At 45.4% G+C, this 16,313-nt stretch overlaps 1 protein-coding gene across 1 annotated transcript; it reads left to right on the top strand.

Moving 5' to 3' along the window:
• Positions 1–905: 905 nt before the first annotated feature.
• On the top strand, positions 906–15,658 carry S1PR3 (sphingosine-1-phosphate receptor 3). Its single transcript, XM_033164505.1, has 2 exons — positions 906–1,003; positions 14,246–15,658. The coding sequence occupies exon 2, from the start codon at positions 14,406–14,408 to the stop codon at positions 15,525–15,527; it is 1,122 nt and encodes a 373-aa protein (XP_033020396.1). The 5' UTR covers positions 906–1,003; positions 14,246–14,405; the 3' UTR covers positions 15,528–15,658.
• Positions 15,659–16,313: the final 655 nt, after the last annotated feature.

The raw sequence follows: 16,313 nt of genomic DNA, 5'->3' as shown, positions 1-16,313 counted from the left end.
CTCACAAGCAGGTAAGATTGGCTTCCATAAACACAATCTTAACAGTGAGTCCATGACTGTGGAGGCCAATTCTGGATCCACACCTCCTTCCACAATGGGGACATAGGTTTCCAGGCGGGAGTTGATCCTGGTTGTTTAACTAGATGGGCTATTGGCTTGATCCAGAGGGCTCTTTTATGGTCTTCCTAAAATCCTCTCTCCTGGTTAGTGCTTGCCAGCTCTGACCCCAAAAGGGACTTGGACAAGCAAATTAACCAGCCAGGATTGCTCAGTCAGTGGAGCATGAGACTCTTAATCCCAACGTTGTGGGTTCAAGCCCCACTTTGGGTGAAAAATTCCTGCATTGCAGGGGGCTGGACTAGATGACTCTCTGGTGCCTACAGTTCTATAATTCCCTGGTTAAGTGTGCATGGGATTGCTGCCTGAGATGGGAGAGCCTCGCAGGTAGAAACTTTTCCTTTTTGCACCCAGCCCCGCTGACTTGCAAGGGGGCTCCCTTCCCAGTCCATGCGCCTCGGGTCCGACAGCCTTCTGGAATTGCCACGGATGGGAAACAAGAGAGTCGAGCGAGAGCGACGGGGGTGAGACAGGCGAGCAGGGGGTGGGCGAGATGCGATCCTGGGAGGCGCGTTGGAGGAGGGGAGGCTGGCCGGAGAAGGAATGTAGACGGAGCGCAGCAGGGAGCAGAAAGGGCCGGGATGGGGTGTGTGAAACAGGACATGGAGCGGGGGCGACCTCGCGAGGGAGGAGCCCCAGGAGGGGGCGGGCGGGCGGCAGCAGCAGCAGCAGTTTCAGCATCTCCTCGCGGGCTGCCGGGGAAGTTGGCCGCGCTTGCACGGGACCGGCGGGCTTTCCAACAGCGCAGCGCCCGCGGGATCAACAGGATCTGGCCAACAGCCGGGAAGGGGACGATCGGCCGGAAAGAGCGCCGGACTCCCGTATATAAGGCGCTCCGAACGTCCCAGGATGAGGCGCGCCGGGCAGGGAGCCGCGTCGGAGCGAGGTGAGCGGAGGCGCGCGGGATGGAACGCCGGGAGGCTCCGCGAAGTTTGGGGTGCTGTTTACACGGCAGTGGTCTGTAATCCGAATTAGTGCGAACCGGTTGGGGATCGGGATTTTTTTTGGGGGGGGGTCATGGGTCCTAGGGGTCTGGAGGGGGGAATGGCCAGCTCAGTATTGCCCTCCTGCGATGTGACAAGGACTGACCACCCTTTTCCCGCAGCGTAGTTTTTATTACCATTTGCCTCAGGAGTCTGTAAAGATTTGCAACGCTTCCGGGGGGGGTGGGGGGATGCCTCTGGATTCCCACCATCGTCAACTGCCTGGGAGACTTAACTGGTGGTGGTGGTGCGTTGGTGATAGTTATAATAATAAACTACAAAGTGAGAGAAAGCAGGGGGCTCATCTAAAATTCTCCCCACTCGCTTTCTGCTGCTTCTGCCCAGTTTGTTCATTTGACTTGTAAAAGTTGAGTTGCAACTTGCATGCGCGCGCGCGTGTGTCTCTTTGGCTGCAAAGCTGTTTGTCTTGGAAGACATCGTCACTGAAAGCAATGGGGATGGTGACTGATGGATCTCCAAATTTATTGGGATGCTGAAGAATCGCGCTGTTAAAAAGGGTGGGGGAAGAAGAACTGGCGTCCTGCAAAGTTCTTGCCCGACGAGGCTTGCCCAGAGCTTTTGTGTGTTGAAATGCCGAAGACCACAACAAGAAGCAAAAGTAGCACCCAGTTTGGGAGAGAATGAGACTCTAAATCTCAGGGTTGTGGATTTGAGCCCCATGTTAGACAAAAGATTCCTGCATTGAAGGGGGGCGGGGGTTGACTAGATGAACCATGTGGTCCGTTTCAACTCTATGATTCTATGATTATTATTCACTTCTAAAGGGTGTATGAGTGCCACTTGGTGTCTGTGGCCACCCCTAGCTATTCTTTTTTTTTTTTTTAGTCTTTATTGCACCCCTAGCTATTCTTGATGGTCTTTGTACATGTTGCTGGCTCAACATGCATGTGTGTACTACACAACCCTGGTCTCCATCCTGAGGTATGGGTTGGCAGAGATCAGTGCCCTCACCATGTGGCTTGGGGATTAGACATGATGTGGGTGAACTGATCATGGGGCTGGCTTTGGGGGAAGCATAGCAGCAAGGAAGAGAGAACATGAGATGAACAGGCTCTCATCGATCATTTGCATTGTGGGATCATTTAAGCCAGAACTTTACAAACTGTGTGTCGCGACACATTCGTGTGTCAGCTGCAGTGTGTGCTCCTCCCGGGGCTGGAAAGGGGTTAGTTTAACCTCTGGTTTGCTAGTAAAACTGAATTACTGTGTCGCAAAATTATGCATGTCTAAGAAGTGTGTCACCGACATGAAAAGCTTGGAAAGCTCTGATTTAAACTGTGATTAGCTGTGATTCCTGCATCATAGGACTAGGTGACCCATTGGGTCACCTTCCAACTCTACAATCCAGAGGACCATTGTGCACGTTACAGGAAGTGCCCCAAAGCCTGACTCTCTTTTGCACTTCCAGGTTAATGTGCAAAATAGGGGACTTGTGGGGAGGTATGTAAATCAACCAGGAAAAGGTCCATTCACTATTGCTTCCGTGTGTTAACAAAATAAGAATAAGAAATGGCCCTGATAACAAGAGACAGTTGGGATTGAAGAATCTGGACCAGAGGAGAAAAATAAAGCAATTTCTAGAGGTGCAGACTACCCAAGAGCTCATGGTGGAACTGTGGCATCTGAAATTGAGAACACCCATTATGGTCTCTGGGAGTGTAAAGTATGGAAATAAAGGCTGCCCATTACATGTTAAGGGATTGTGGTGTTTTAGAGTATGAGACAGTCTCCTTAAATAAGGGGTGTCCTTTCAAATTAGTGTTCTATCTTATTTTAGCTATGGTTCAGGAACTAGAGCTAGATGAAAGGATCTGAGCTCTCTGCTGCCAATATCCACAAATGTGCCAAACACCACCCCAAAGTACTTAGGCTACAGGCATGGTGGGCCCTTCTGTTTGTTATGCAGACTCCTGCATTTAAAATTTCCCCGCAGTTCACATGATAGTTGTAGAGGAAAGGGAGCACTGCACTCAACCATCTCCCTCCCCCAATTTCATTATGGTAGGGGTTCCCTTTGGCTGGTCCCTAAAAAACTGCAAAGTATAGTGGTTCACCAAGTCTTGCTAATCACTCAATACAGTATTGATTCAAATTACCAGTGCACACAAGACCCATTCACAGTAACAAAACCCAGCTGTGATGGGAAACCTGAACATATCAGGCCACGTTTCCATGTTCCCAACTGCCCACCCATTCATCCTAGTATTATCCCAGTACAGGAATTGATTGGTGTGGTTTAACTCTCAAACCTTCTGTAATTTTATGGCTTTCTGAAGAACCTCTGAAAAGTAATGTTGGGTTCTTGGAGATGCAAAAAGTTTGAGGGAACATTCCTACATATGTGGTGTAAAGAGTACTGGGAAATGATATATAATGAATTGGGTGGAAATGTTTAAAAGTACCTTTCCCCGCCCCCAAAAAAGAGTCCTTTTTGTTGGGGATAATTTGAGCTCTTTGAGCTCTTTGCTCTCCTACTTTCAATGCTCGCCATGTTCTGGGAGAGGGAGGTCTGGAATGCTTTCTAAAGACACTGAGTCCGCCAGCTGTCTCTCCTCCTCCTCCTCCTCCTCTTGCCCCCCATTATTTCCCAGCTTTCCCCCTCATCTGTCTCTGAGCTGTGATCTCCTTCAAAACCCTGTTGTAATTAGGAACTGTCTCCTTCTTCTCTAGAAGGGTCAGACTGGGGAGGTGGTCTTCCCCATTCCTCCTCTGCCCAGTCCCTGACACATGCATAATTCTGCAACACAGTAATTCAGTTTTACCAGCAAACCAGAGGTTAAACTAACCCCCTTCCAGCCCCAGGAGGAGCATGGAAAGCGTTAACAGGACACACCTACACACTGCAGCAGACACGTGAGCAGGGTTGACACATATAAAAAAATACAGGTGGTTGCCCCATCATATGTTTTCTGTTCAGATGGGTTGGGGAGTAGTTCTAGTTCATATTTGGTACCAGCAGGGGGGGGGGGTCTATTCCTACATATTTATACTCCCTAGCATAGAATGCATCTCTGGCTTTTTTTTCTCTCTTTCAGTACAGGCAACGACCCATTTACGCACATCCAATTGATGTGTGACTGCAACCGCACATGTCGCAGCAAGCCGGAAGTGGCAGGAAAAGCGGTTGGAACAGGGGGCAGAATGGGGCAGAACAGAGGTGGGGAAGAACAGGGCAGAATGGGCTTATGCGTGCTCCACCAACATGTGTGGAGGTCAGGAATATAACTTCTCCGCAAATCGGTCATTGCCTGTACAGTGGTACCTTGGTTCTCAAACTTAATCCGTTCCAGAAGTCCATTCCAAAACCAAAGAGGCGCACTTTCCCATAGAAAGTAATGCAAAATAGATTAATCTGTTCCAAACTTTTAAAAACAACCCCTAAAACAGCAATTTAACATGAATTTTACTATCTAACGAGACCATTGATCCATAAAATGAAAGCAATAAACAGTGTACTGCAGTCACACAATCAATCAATCAATGAGAGCCAGTGTGGTGTAGTGGTTAAGAGCGCTGTAGACTCGTAATCTAGTGAACCGGGTTCGCGTCTCCGCTCCTCCACATGCAGCTGCTGGGTGACCTTGGGCTAGTCACACTTCTCTGAAGTCTCTCAGCCCCACTCACCTCACAGAGTGTTTGTTTTGGGGGAGGAAGGGAAAGGAGAATGTTAGCCACTTTGAGACTCCTTCGGGTAGTGAAAAGCGGGATATCAAATCCAAACTCTTCTTCTTCATCATCAGTAGCTGAACTGGGTTCCACACAGTCACACACAAAAAAGAGCCGCAAAAAACAAAAATGCAAAATAAATAGCAAAAACAGGCAGACGCCAGTGCAACACTCAAATCGGAAGCGTAACACTCAAAACGGAGCACGTTCAGCTTCGGGGGGAAAGTTTGCAAACCGGAACACTTACTTCTGTGTTTGAAGTGTTTGGGTTCCAAGTTGTTCGATTACCAAGGCATTTGAGAACCAAGGTACCACTGTACTAAATTTCTAACTCAGAGAGCTGATCAGTTCTCTGTGAAATGCAAAAACAGAATAGGGATTCTCCATATGAGAGGAATAAACCTCTATTGGAGCACAGTATTCTCCAAGAAACTGAGAGGCAAAGTGGATGACTACAGTGTTTGCGCCTTTGCTATCAACAGAGAACTGGCCAGCTTGCTTTATGACTACCTACCCAGTGTTCCTCTGGGTGCCTTCAGACTGTCTGGATTTTGTGGCAGGGATTCAAGTGCATACTGGAACTTTCGGTTTGTGTATTTAAAGTGGATTAAAGGGCTCTGTCGCCCGAGCGCAACAATCCTCCCCCCACCCCACCCCCACAAAAAAAGCCCCAGACTTTTTGAGGTTTGGAAAGTGATGGAGAAATGCATTGAAAAGTGTAAGCAGGAAGACATGCAAGCAAAACACAGTGAATGCAGGATGGATGTTCGTTGTCATAAAACCATTCTGCAAACAGATCAGAACGGATGCTCCACAGGAACTGGGTATAATCTAGCATCCATGTAAGCTGCGTGCAACAAATCAGAATGAATGCTCAATGAGCTGGATGTCTGGAGCGGGCCTGAGTCTTCAGTGGAAATGCATTACTTTTATGGGTATTGCAGTGGATTCCTGTCTGCTAGAGGAGTTGCCCTGGCAACAGCAGCCACCACTTCCTCGCCACAAACTCTGTCTGTTCATTATTTTGGTTTACCACACAGTTCTATCTAGACTCACCAGCAGGTGTCCGACAGCTAACAAATAGGCATACTCTACTGTGACAGCCCAAAATTCAGTTCTGGAGTACCACAGATGGTGCTGTGTGCTGGTGATGTTTGCCCTCTTTCTAGCTTCACTGGAAATACTTAAGACATTGAATGATGTTGTGTTTCGGCCTAACTCAGGTATCCCCAAACTGCGGCCGTCCAGATGTTTTGGCCTACAACTCCCATGATCACTAGCTAACAGGACCAGTGGTCAGGGATGATGGGAATCGTAGTCGAAAACACCTGGAGGGCCGAAGTTTGGGGATGCCTGGCTTAACTGGACCACAGCCATTATGCTTTTGAAATTATGTGGGGAATTAAAGTCTTCCAAACATCGGTAGCCAATTTATCTTTTCATCTTAGCTATGGGTCAGCTTTCTTCACCACCAATTCCCTTCCTTCCTCTTGCTAAGGGGCTCGTTCCTGGGACATTTCTTTTCAACATAAGCTCAAGTTTTTCCTTTTCAATGCCATTTTTTATCACCAGTCTGTTATCTTATGTGCCACGGTAAAAATCCCTGGGCTCCTATAAATCAGATACCTTGAAAGGTATGGTTGTTGGTATCAGTTCCTGGGGTTTTAGATTCATCTCCTGACATAACAAGAGCTAGAAGGCAATTCGAGAAATAAGAATGACTTCAGGCTGTAAGATAAAGGATTGCCTGCACTTTGATCGACTTCTAAGGAGGTCTGGCTAAACAGTTGTGGACCTCAGAACCGTTCTAAATTAACCCACAGAGAAAGGTTTATGAATATAAGATACAACTGTCATGCTTTGTTCTGAAAAGATCTTTGGACGTCCAGGTCACCGCAACCATCAGAGTGAGACCGACCATTAGGTAAAATGAAGCCATCACCTGTAGGAGCTGATTCTGAGGACACATCTGCTTTGTTTGTTTGTTTTTATTTTCATAAAATATATGCACCACTTGATTGTAAAAAAACACCAAAAAACAAAAACAAAACACCCCACACCTCCAAAATAGCTTACATTTTAAGTACCGGTACTCTTTTATCACTTTAAACAGTCGTGGCTTTCTCCCAAAGAATCCTGGGATCTGTAGTTTGCAAATGGCACTGTAAGTTGTTAGAGGAGACCCCTGTTCCCCTCACAGAACTACAACTACCAGTTCCCCGGGAAGAGAGATTTATTGCTAAGCCACTCTGAGAATTGTAGATCTCTGAGGGGAACAGGGGTCTTTAAACAAATCTAAGCACCTTTTTGAAAACTATAATTTGCATAATTCTTTGCAGGAAGCCATGACTTAATGTCATGAAAGGGCAACTAATTGTTAGCTACGTAATTTATTCCCCTGTTGTTGTTTTTACTGCAAGGGACAGTTATTTTTCTGTCTCGGGTGCTATAGAAGCCTTGGATAATATCTAACTTGACTTTGGGGACTGGATTTGCGGCTCTTTCTCAGGGCTGGTCCCAGCAGCCAGGCACACCTTGGGAACTGGCCAGTGATTAGAAAGAAGCCTGAAGAAAACGAAAAGGAATCACTTATTGTTGTAGAGTGGGGTTAGTGATTTTAGTAAGTGATTTTAGTAAGTGATTTCAGCTTTCTGACATAGCGGGCAGGAGACAGCTTTTTCATGTAACACTCTTTATTCAGGCAAACAAGACTGGAGACTGAGGAGAGGGAAGCTACATTTATAGGGACAGAAGACTGGCTAGAAAGGATACATTTTGGAGGGAACAATCTCAAGCAATCACAAAGCTGCCTTTTGGTGGGAACCAATAAGACTGAGGATCCAAATCTCCTCTTCTGTTCTTCAGTCGTTCAGTCGTGTCTGACTCTTCGTGACCCCATGGACCAGAGCACACCAGGCACGCCTATCCTTCACTGCCTCTCGCAGTTTGGCCAAACTCATGTTAGTAGCTTCAAGAACACTGTCCAACCATCTCATCCTCTGTCGTCCCCTTCTCCTTGTGCCCTCCATCTTTCCCAACATCAGGGTCTTTTCCAGGGAGTCTTCCCTTCTCATGAGGTGGCCAAAGTACTGGAGCCTCAACTTCAGGATCTGTCCTTCTAGTGAGCACTCAGGGCTGATTTCCTTCAGAATGGATAGGTTTGATCTTCTTGCAGTCCATGGGACTCTCAAGAGTCTCCTCCAGCACCATAATTCAAAAGCATCAATTCTACGGCGATCAACCTTCTTTATGGTCCAGCTCTCACTTCCGTACATTACTACTGAGGATCCAAATACAGCAGCTTAAATGAACCAATAGTAGCTGTTCCTTCTGGAACAGAAAGGCAGTTACTTTACCCTAATGCGAATACAGACAATAGTAATACAGATCAGATATAAAAACCATTGAATCAATACACAACACTTATGACTTACGTTACTTTGGCTAAAACCACAATTGAAATCAGCTGATAACATATGTGAGAGTTATATTCTGAAAAGAATGACAAAATCACATTTCATAGAAGCCAAGACAAACAGCGGTCTGCTTAAAAGATGCATGCGTTTTCTAAGAAATGGCATTTTGTGAGCTACAGTTCTCCAGATTGCATTTGCAGTCAAAAAGCTATGCAGAGCGGACACACACAGAGTATAAATTTATAGCCAAAGCCAAGTCCTGTCCTAGACATTAATGCCACTGATGGGAACTTGACAGATTATACACAATAACTCACCACTGGAGAACTCTTACATAAAATATATACGATGTTTGCTTTTTCACTTTAGATGTGCTTGCTTTTCTCTGGTCTGAAGATTGTCATTTATGGATCTGACTTCTGCTTATGGCCACCCACACACAAAAAGAGGAAAGCTGAAATAACGTTCCGTGTGTCTTTTATTTGTTTAAGTTTCTGTGTTGCTATGTGGAGTATTATAGCATCGGAGAGATGTGAGATTTGCTCCTGTTGTGCTCAACTGACAAAGAACCAGCTTATCAATGGGACTGTATAATTTAGCATGACTCTGGCGAATGGTCGTTCTGCCATAGGACTGCACAGTTAATATTTTGTACACGAGTAACTTTTATTATTTATTCCATTTTTTAATCTCACTTTTCCTTCTAAGAGCTCTTGGTTTGCATCAGCTGTGGGGGGGGAGGGCAAATAACAGGGTGGATCAGGGTGATTCGGGGATCTTTCCCTCATTCTGAGTCAAAGTGCAATGTTAATAACCCCCTCCCTAAGTTGGACAAGGGTCCTGCAATGCCTTGTGTCACTGCATTTTGTACCTTACAGCTCTATATTCCCCTACATCTATGTATTTCTATAGGGGAATAAGTTCTCCAAAATATTGCCTGATTTATTTGTTTGTTTATTAAAATACTGCGGTGGAGGCTTCTGTTGAACATTAAAAGCTTCATTTAAGTTTTTTTTTTAAATCCTACCTTAAGAAAACCAAAAAATCCAGAGTTCTTCAGAACTCCACAGGCATTACTGTGCCCAGCATCCTCTTGTAAGGTTTATTGGAAACCTTTGTCAGAGGACAGGCATGAAAACCAGAAAGAAAGGCTGCAAAAAAATTTAAAACATACAAATAAGATTATGTGCCACCAAACCTTGTTCTTGTTGGCATCTACCTGTCCACCTCTCCATTATTTTAAGATAAGGAAGGCACACCATAAATTTTAAAACACTATGATATAACTTTAAACAAATATGACTTCTCCCAAAGTGCTCTGGGAACTGGAATTTGTTAAGTTGAGAATCCACGAGTTAGTTAGAATTTCGAGGATTCTTGGGGGGAAGCCATGATCGTTAAAATGGTATAGGAGTGCTTCAAATGTACATTGTGGGTGTGGCTCAAGAGACAATCCCTTGCTTCCCCTCACCCCGCCAAGGGATTTTCCTTCTTCCACAAAAAGCCCTTGGGTCTATTTGTCTACCTACCATTTGTCAGTCTCCGGAGGAGCACTTGTGCCTTAAAATTTCACCCACTTTGGCCAAATAAGGAAAATGACTTCATAGGGTGGCTGTGGAGATAAAATGAAGACTGGAGAAATTATGTATATGAGAGATGTTCACAGATCTCAAGATTCAACCTGTATCCGTACATAAGTAGGTTAGGCTGAGAGACACAGCCTCACAGTCATCCAGTGAGCTTTAGAGATCTCCCTCATCTGACCCCAACCCCCTGTTCACTACATCACACTAAATTTCCATTGCTTATTCATTCTTGAGCCCCTGCATCATTTTTTTTTGACAGAACAACAAGGAGGCCATAATTCTGCTCAACAAAATAATAGACCAGCTGACAGAAGGATTATTGTTGGTGGTATATGTAGCAATTCTTATATTAAAGGGACCCCTGACCATTAGGTCCAGTCGCGGATGACTCTGGGGTTGTGGTGCTCATCTCACTTTATTGGCTGAGGGAGCCGGCATGTGGCCAGCATGACTAAGCCGCTTCCGGCAAACCAGAGCAGCACACGGAAACACCATTTACCTTCCCGTCAGAGCGGTACCTATTTATCTACTTGCACTTTTTGGGGTGCTTTTGAACTGCTAGGTTGGCAGGAGCAGGGACCGAGCAATGAGAGCTCACCCCGTTGTGGGGATTCAAACCACCCACCTTCTGATCTACAAGCCCCAGGCTCTGTGGTTTAACCCACAGCGCCACCCGCGTTATATTACTGTGACATTAAAAAAGGATCTTCTACATCTATTATTTCTGCGGTTTGTTCCCAATGGATGTTGATTCTTTCCTTTTCTGTGGTGAAAAGGTTTTATCTATGATCATATAGCATTCCCTTGTTGCCGGATTCCAACTCCCACCAGCCCCTGCCAGCTTGGCCAATGGTCAGGAATTATGGGAGCTGTTGCCAAGAATTGGAAGACAGAAGAATTACTAACAATAGAAGAATGGCAGATGAAAATGATGGACTATATGGAGCTTGCAGAAATGACTGGGAAACTCCGGGACCCGAGAGACGACGCGGTGGAGAATGGAAGAATTTTAAACTATATTTAAAAGATCATTGTATGATTGAAAGTTAGATATAACCTGAGGATAAGATAGGTTGTAGAGTAGAAGATAGATGATTAAATTATAAGATGATAAGGATTAAGATAAGATATAAGTGTGAGTAATTAGGCAATGATATAACAAAAGTTAAGAGGTATGAGATAGCAATGAATTTAATGTTAAAAATTAGAATAGATTTATGGGAAATTTTGGAAGTTACATAAAAGGCATACACAAGGGACGCAGGAGGAGGAGACAGGAGGAAGTCCCACGATGATGTGAGGAAGGATCATAATTTATTTATTTATTTAGAAATGTATTATGTTGTGGTTTTTTTATTGTAGTTATTTTTTTTCTTTTTTGTATGTTTTTAGTTAAAAATTTAATAAAAATTATTTTTTAAAAAAGGAATCATGGGAGCTGTCGCCCAGTAACATATGGAAGGCCACAGGTTCCCCACTCTGGTTTAAAGGCTTGCAAGTTAACTAAACATGCACAGCTGGTCAGTGTGAGATCGGTACCCACCGAATTGAAGCCATGAGAACGGATGCTAATTCCATGGACAAAAATGCCTGTGATTTGCCCTGCCTGTCTGGTTGCCAGTCTTTAAGCATGACAGGAATGCCATGGGAAATATGCCTCCCTTCTGGGTTCCAGGAAAATTTAAAGGGCACCTTAATGTGACAAACAGAGTTCGGAAGAATGAGAAGTTTGGTTCTCGATAGCTTGGCCACAAGGGGACAGATTTAACTTCTATATAAGTAAGTGGCTTTCTTCCCCACTCCCACCCCCTGTAAGGAAAGGACAGTGCTCTGTTGTGGGTGCAGCTGCAGTTGAAATAAGACATGCCTCTGGCACTGTTACTATGGCCAGAAACTTCATGGAAGAGGAAGGAGTGCCGTACTCCCATCTCTGAAGCCAACTTCAGGGTTGCAGCCATACCAAGGATGAGCAAAACATTTCTGAGGCATACCTTACCCCAGACAAAATACCAAATTCAGCGCAGGAGGCGGGGAGGATGAACGGATGCAATGCACACCACTAACTCTATCCCTGCTCCCATTCTGAATGCAGCTTCCGAACTGGAATAGACAAGCATTCCTTACATACCCTTCATGGCCCAGAGGCCACGTTTGATTTTAGGGATGGACGGATGTGAGAAATAATTTATGAAGATATTTATAGGCAATGCTGGTTTGAATTTATATGGTTTTTAATCTGTTGGGAGCCACCCAGAGTGGTTGGGGAAACCCACCCAGATGGGATGAGTATAAAACTAAAAATAAATTATTATTATTATTATTATTATTATTATTATTATTATTATTATCATCATCATCATCATCATCATCATCATTATACAACAGACACACCAAGTGATTATAAACTGTGTCAAAAGAAGGTTTCCTTTAGATTTTATAACATATTATTGAATACAAATCTTTTTACTTGTAATTTAACCGCTTTGCTCCCGTTTTTTTCCTCTAGAGAGAAAGGACAGGGCTTTTGAGAAAGGCAGAGGAAATCATTGCGCGTTATATTCATTAGCTTAGGTTTTACGAAAGAAGATTGAGTTTGAATCCAATTGTGCATTTTGGAAAATAGCCCACCCTGTTGTTGTTTTATTGATGCAGGATTGTAGAAGACTTAGTGCAAAGTCTTTACCGGTGCAACAAGACTTCCTCTACTTCTCTGTGTCTGAGGGACCTTCCTATCACATCCCCGCTCCCTGATCTGTTCTGGAGGTTAGGGGAAACTCCGGAACAGATTGGGGGAGGCAGGGGGAGAGGAGAGGAAGTCCCACTGTACAAGCAGAAGTCCTTGCACTAATGAGATGGCTTCACTGGATACCAACCCATGACTTTTCTTGCACTATTTTCTTTTGCGCTGTTGACATTTTGTTGTTGTTGTTCAGTCGTTCAGTCGTGTCCGACTCTTCGTGACCCCATGGACCAGAGCACGCCAGGCACGCCTATCCTTCACTGCCTCTCGCAGTTTGGCCAAACTCATGTTAGTAGCTTCGAGAACACTGTCCAACCATCTCATCCTCTGTCGTCCCTTTCTCCTTGTGCCCTCCATCTTTCCCAACATCAGGGTCTTTTCCAGGGAGTCTTCCCTTCTCATGAAGTGGCCAAAGTACTGGAGCCTCAACTTCAGGATCTGTCCTTCTAGTGCAGTGTTTTTCAACCACTGTTCCGCGGCACACTAGTGTGCCGTGAGATGTTGCCTGGTGTGCCGTGGGAAAAATTGAAAAATTCAAGAGAATTACTTTATATATAGTAAATATAGGCACAGAGTTAAATTTTTTAAAATTTTCTAATGGTGGTGTGCCTTGTGATTTTTTTCATGAAACAAGTGTGCCTTTGCCCAAAAAAGGTTGAAAAACACTGTTCTAGTGAGCACTCAGGGCTGATTTCTTTGAGAATGGATAGGTTTGATCTTCTTGCAGTCCATGGGACTCTCAAGAGTCTCCTCCAGCACCATAATTCAAAAGCACCAATTCTTCGGCGATCAGCCTTCTTGATGGTCCAGCTCTCACTTCCGTACATGTCACTTCCATTGACATTTTATTGTTTGCTAACCTGCCGCCTTAGCATAAATAAATAAGCATCCTCCCTCACTTTGTTTAAATGCATTTTGAAGAGATTTGGAAAGTGAAGTTATTGGCCTATTTAACGTAAGACTTTGTTGTTGCTTGCGATGAAGCCGGGGACAAAAGCTGTGGGGCTGCCACCACAGGAGCCCATTCTCTTCCAGAAAGAGAGACATTTGTCCAGATCATCATATTGTGTGTGTGTGTCTCTCCTTCCCTGTTGCACATAATTTGCTGATGACGATGGTTTGAAAATATGGTGAAGTTGGGGGAGCCACTCAGTGGTCTTACTTGTTATTAAATTTGGAGGGTGGAGACAGAGAAAAAACCTGGCAGAAGATGGTAAAGGTAAAGGGACCCCTGACCATTAGGTCCAGTCGTGTACGACTCTGGGGTTGCGGCGCTCATCTCGCTCTATAGGCCAAGGGAGCCGGCGTTTGTCCGCAGACAGCTTCCGGGTCATGTGGCCAGCATGACAAAGCTGCTTTCTGGTGAACCAGAGCAGCGCATGGAAACGCCGTTTACCTTCCCGCCGGAGCGGTCCCTATTTATCTACTTGCACTTTGATGTGCTTTCGAACTGCTAGGTGGGCAGGAGCTGGGACCGAGCAACAGGAGCTCACCCCGTCGCAGGGATTCGAACCGCCGAACTTCTGATCGGCAAGCCCTAGACTCTGTGGTTTAACCCACAGCGCTTCTAGATCTGCCCTGCTGGTCTCATTAGCTAAACTTCTGCAATAGCCCACATATCTATTCTCTATTGCATTTTATCAGAAAATATGATCTTGCTGTTTTTAATGTGAAGTCAGGTAATTTAATATGTTGTCATTTGTTGCTGTTTTAAAGGTTTTGGTGGCAGCACGGCAGGCTGCTGACATGCGACCAGTACAGAAGCTGACCTTTTCGAAGACGTCTTCTAAGTGGTGTGATGCGGGCTCCCCCTTGTGGGAATTAATTGGATCGAAACTTCCCTGATTTGAAAAGCGGATCAGTCCACAGCTGAGCCATGGAGATGGTGAGCACGCAACCTTCTGTTCCAGAATTTGAAGGGATGGACCCTCTGATACGCCGCCATTACAACTTCACAGGGAAGCTCTTCCGAGGAAAAGAAAAAAGCCTGACGACCATTATCCTTCTAATCGTCTGCAGCTTCATCATCCTGGAGAACTTGATGGTGCTGATTGCCATCTGGAAAAACAACAAGTTTCACAACCGCATGTATTTTTTCATTGGCAACCTGGCCCTCTGTGATCTGCTGGCTGGGATAGTTTACAAAGTAAACATCTTGATGTCAGGAAACAAGACCCTGACCTTGTCTGCCCAGATTTGGTTTATTCGAGAAGGCAGCATGTTTGTGGCCCTGGGGGCTTCCACGTTCAGCTTATTGGCAATCGCCATCGAGAGGCATTTGACAATGATCAAAATGAGGCCATACGATGCCAACAAGAAGTACAGGGTCTTTTTGCTCATTGGGACGTGCTGGCTGATCTCCGTTTCCCTGGGCGCCTTGCCAATCCTTGGCTGGAATTGTGTTGCGGACTTAGCTGACTGTTCCACCATTTTGCCGCTCTATTCCAAAAGGTACGTGGCCTTTTGCATCACCATCTTCATAGCAATCTTGGTGGCCATTGTGCTGCTCTACGCCCGGATCTACATCTTGGTGAAGTCCAGCAGCCGCAACGTCACCAACCACAACAACTCGGAGAGGTCCATGGCCTTGCTCCGGACAGTTGTGATTGTGGTCGGGGTTTTCATCGCTTGCTGGTTGCCGCTGTTTATCTTGTTGCTGGTCGACGTGGCCTGCAAAGTGAAAGAATGCCCCATTTTGTACGAAGTGCACGGGTTCATTGCCTTGGCGGTCCTCAATTCAGCCATGAACCCCGTCATCTACACTCTGGCAAGCAAAGAAATGCGCAGGGCTTTCTTCCGCCTCGTCTGCGGCTGCTTGGTGAAGACCAGCGCCACCACGTCGCTGCCTATCCAGCCCACCCCAGATCAGAGTCGCAGCAAGTCCAGCAGCAGCAGCAACGCACAGAAACTGAAGGACGAGCACCCACAGACTAACGGCTCGCCAGGTTTAGCGGAAAAGAACGAATCATCATTTCATAATGGGAATTGCTGCAAATGAAGTCCGTCAACTCTGCAGGCCAAGGATTCTTTAACTGGCTTTTTAAAAGAGCCGAATGGAAGCCTTTTGGTGGGGTTTCATGCACTTAAATCACGGGGAGAAACACTCGCCAACGGCATAATGTCAAGTGCCTTTTTAAAAAAAAGCCCAGGCAGTTTTGGACTGGGTTTTAGTTCTGTGAGGGATGGACTCAGCAAGGCACTTCACTACCTCCCCAAATCCTGTCAGTATCAAGAAAAATGGCACATTTGACATGATACAAAACTTATACGCATTAGGGAATCAATGCAGAAACCATGGTGGGTTATTTAAAACCAATAAATGAAACCCAGTCTGCACACACTCCCCCAATGATATGCAAGTCTAAAAAATCTGGAGGTGCTGTGTAAGTTTTTTATTGCCATCTCTTCTGTGCCTTCTGGGCCTGGCTGCTAACCCAGTCCCTTCCTTCAAGCAGCCTACCTTCTTGACCTCTATACAGAACACAATGCCTGGGATCTGTGGGAGACTTCGTCCCCACCCAAACCCATCTTTCACTTTCTCCACCCAAGTGGGATGGTTTGGCAACATTATACAACTGACCTCCTCCCCAGGAGTTACTGGCAACAGTATTTATAGATATTCTGTGATATCACCATTGCTCAGCCAGTAGGGCTGGGGAAGAAGGAGAGAATCACATGGGCAGATGGCAGCCAATCCTAGGCTATTATGTGTATGTACAAATGTGTGTATATATCAGTTGATTCACAGGAAACGTTAACATTCACCAAGCACTGCACACCCTCT

This window comes from Lacerta agilis, chromosome 11 (genome assembly GCF_009819535.1).
Source record: "Lacerta agilis isolate rLacAgi1 chromosome 11, rLacAgi1.pri, whole genome shotgun sequence".
NCBI lineage: Eukaryota > Metazoa > Chordata > Lepidosauria > Squamata > Lacertidae > Lacerta > Lacerta agilis.
This window is presented reverse-complemented; position numbering and strand designations above follow the sequence as displayed.

What these genes read in the sequence shown, in the direction of transcription:
- S1PR3 (XM_033164505.1), top strand. Translation starts at nt 14,406, where the DNA reads ATGGAGATGGTGAGCACGCAACCTTCTGTTCCAGAATTTGAAGGGATG.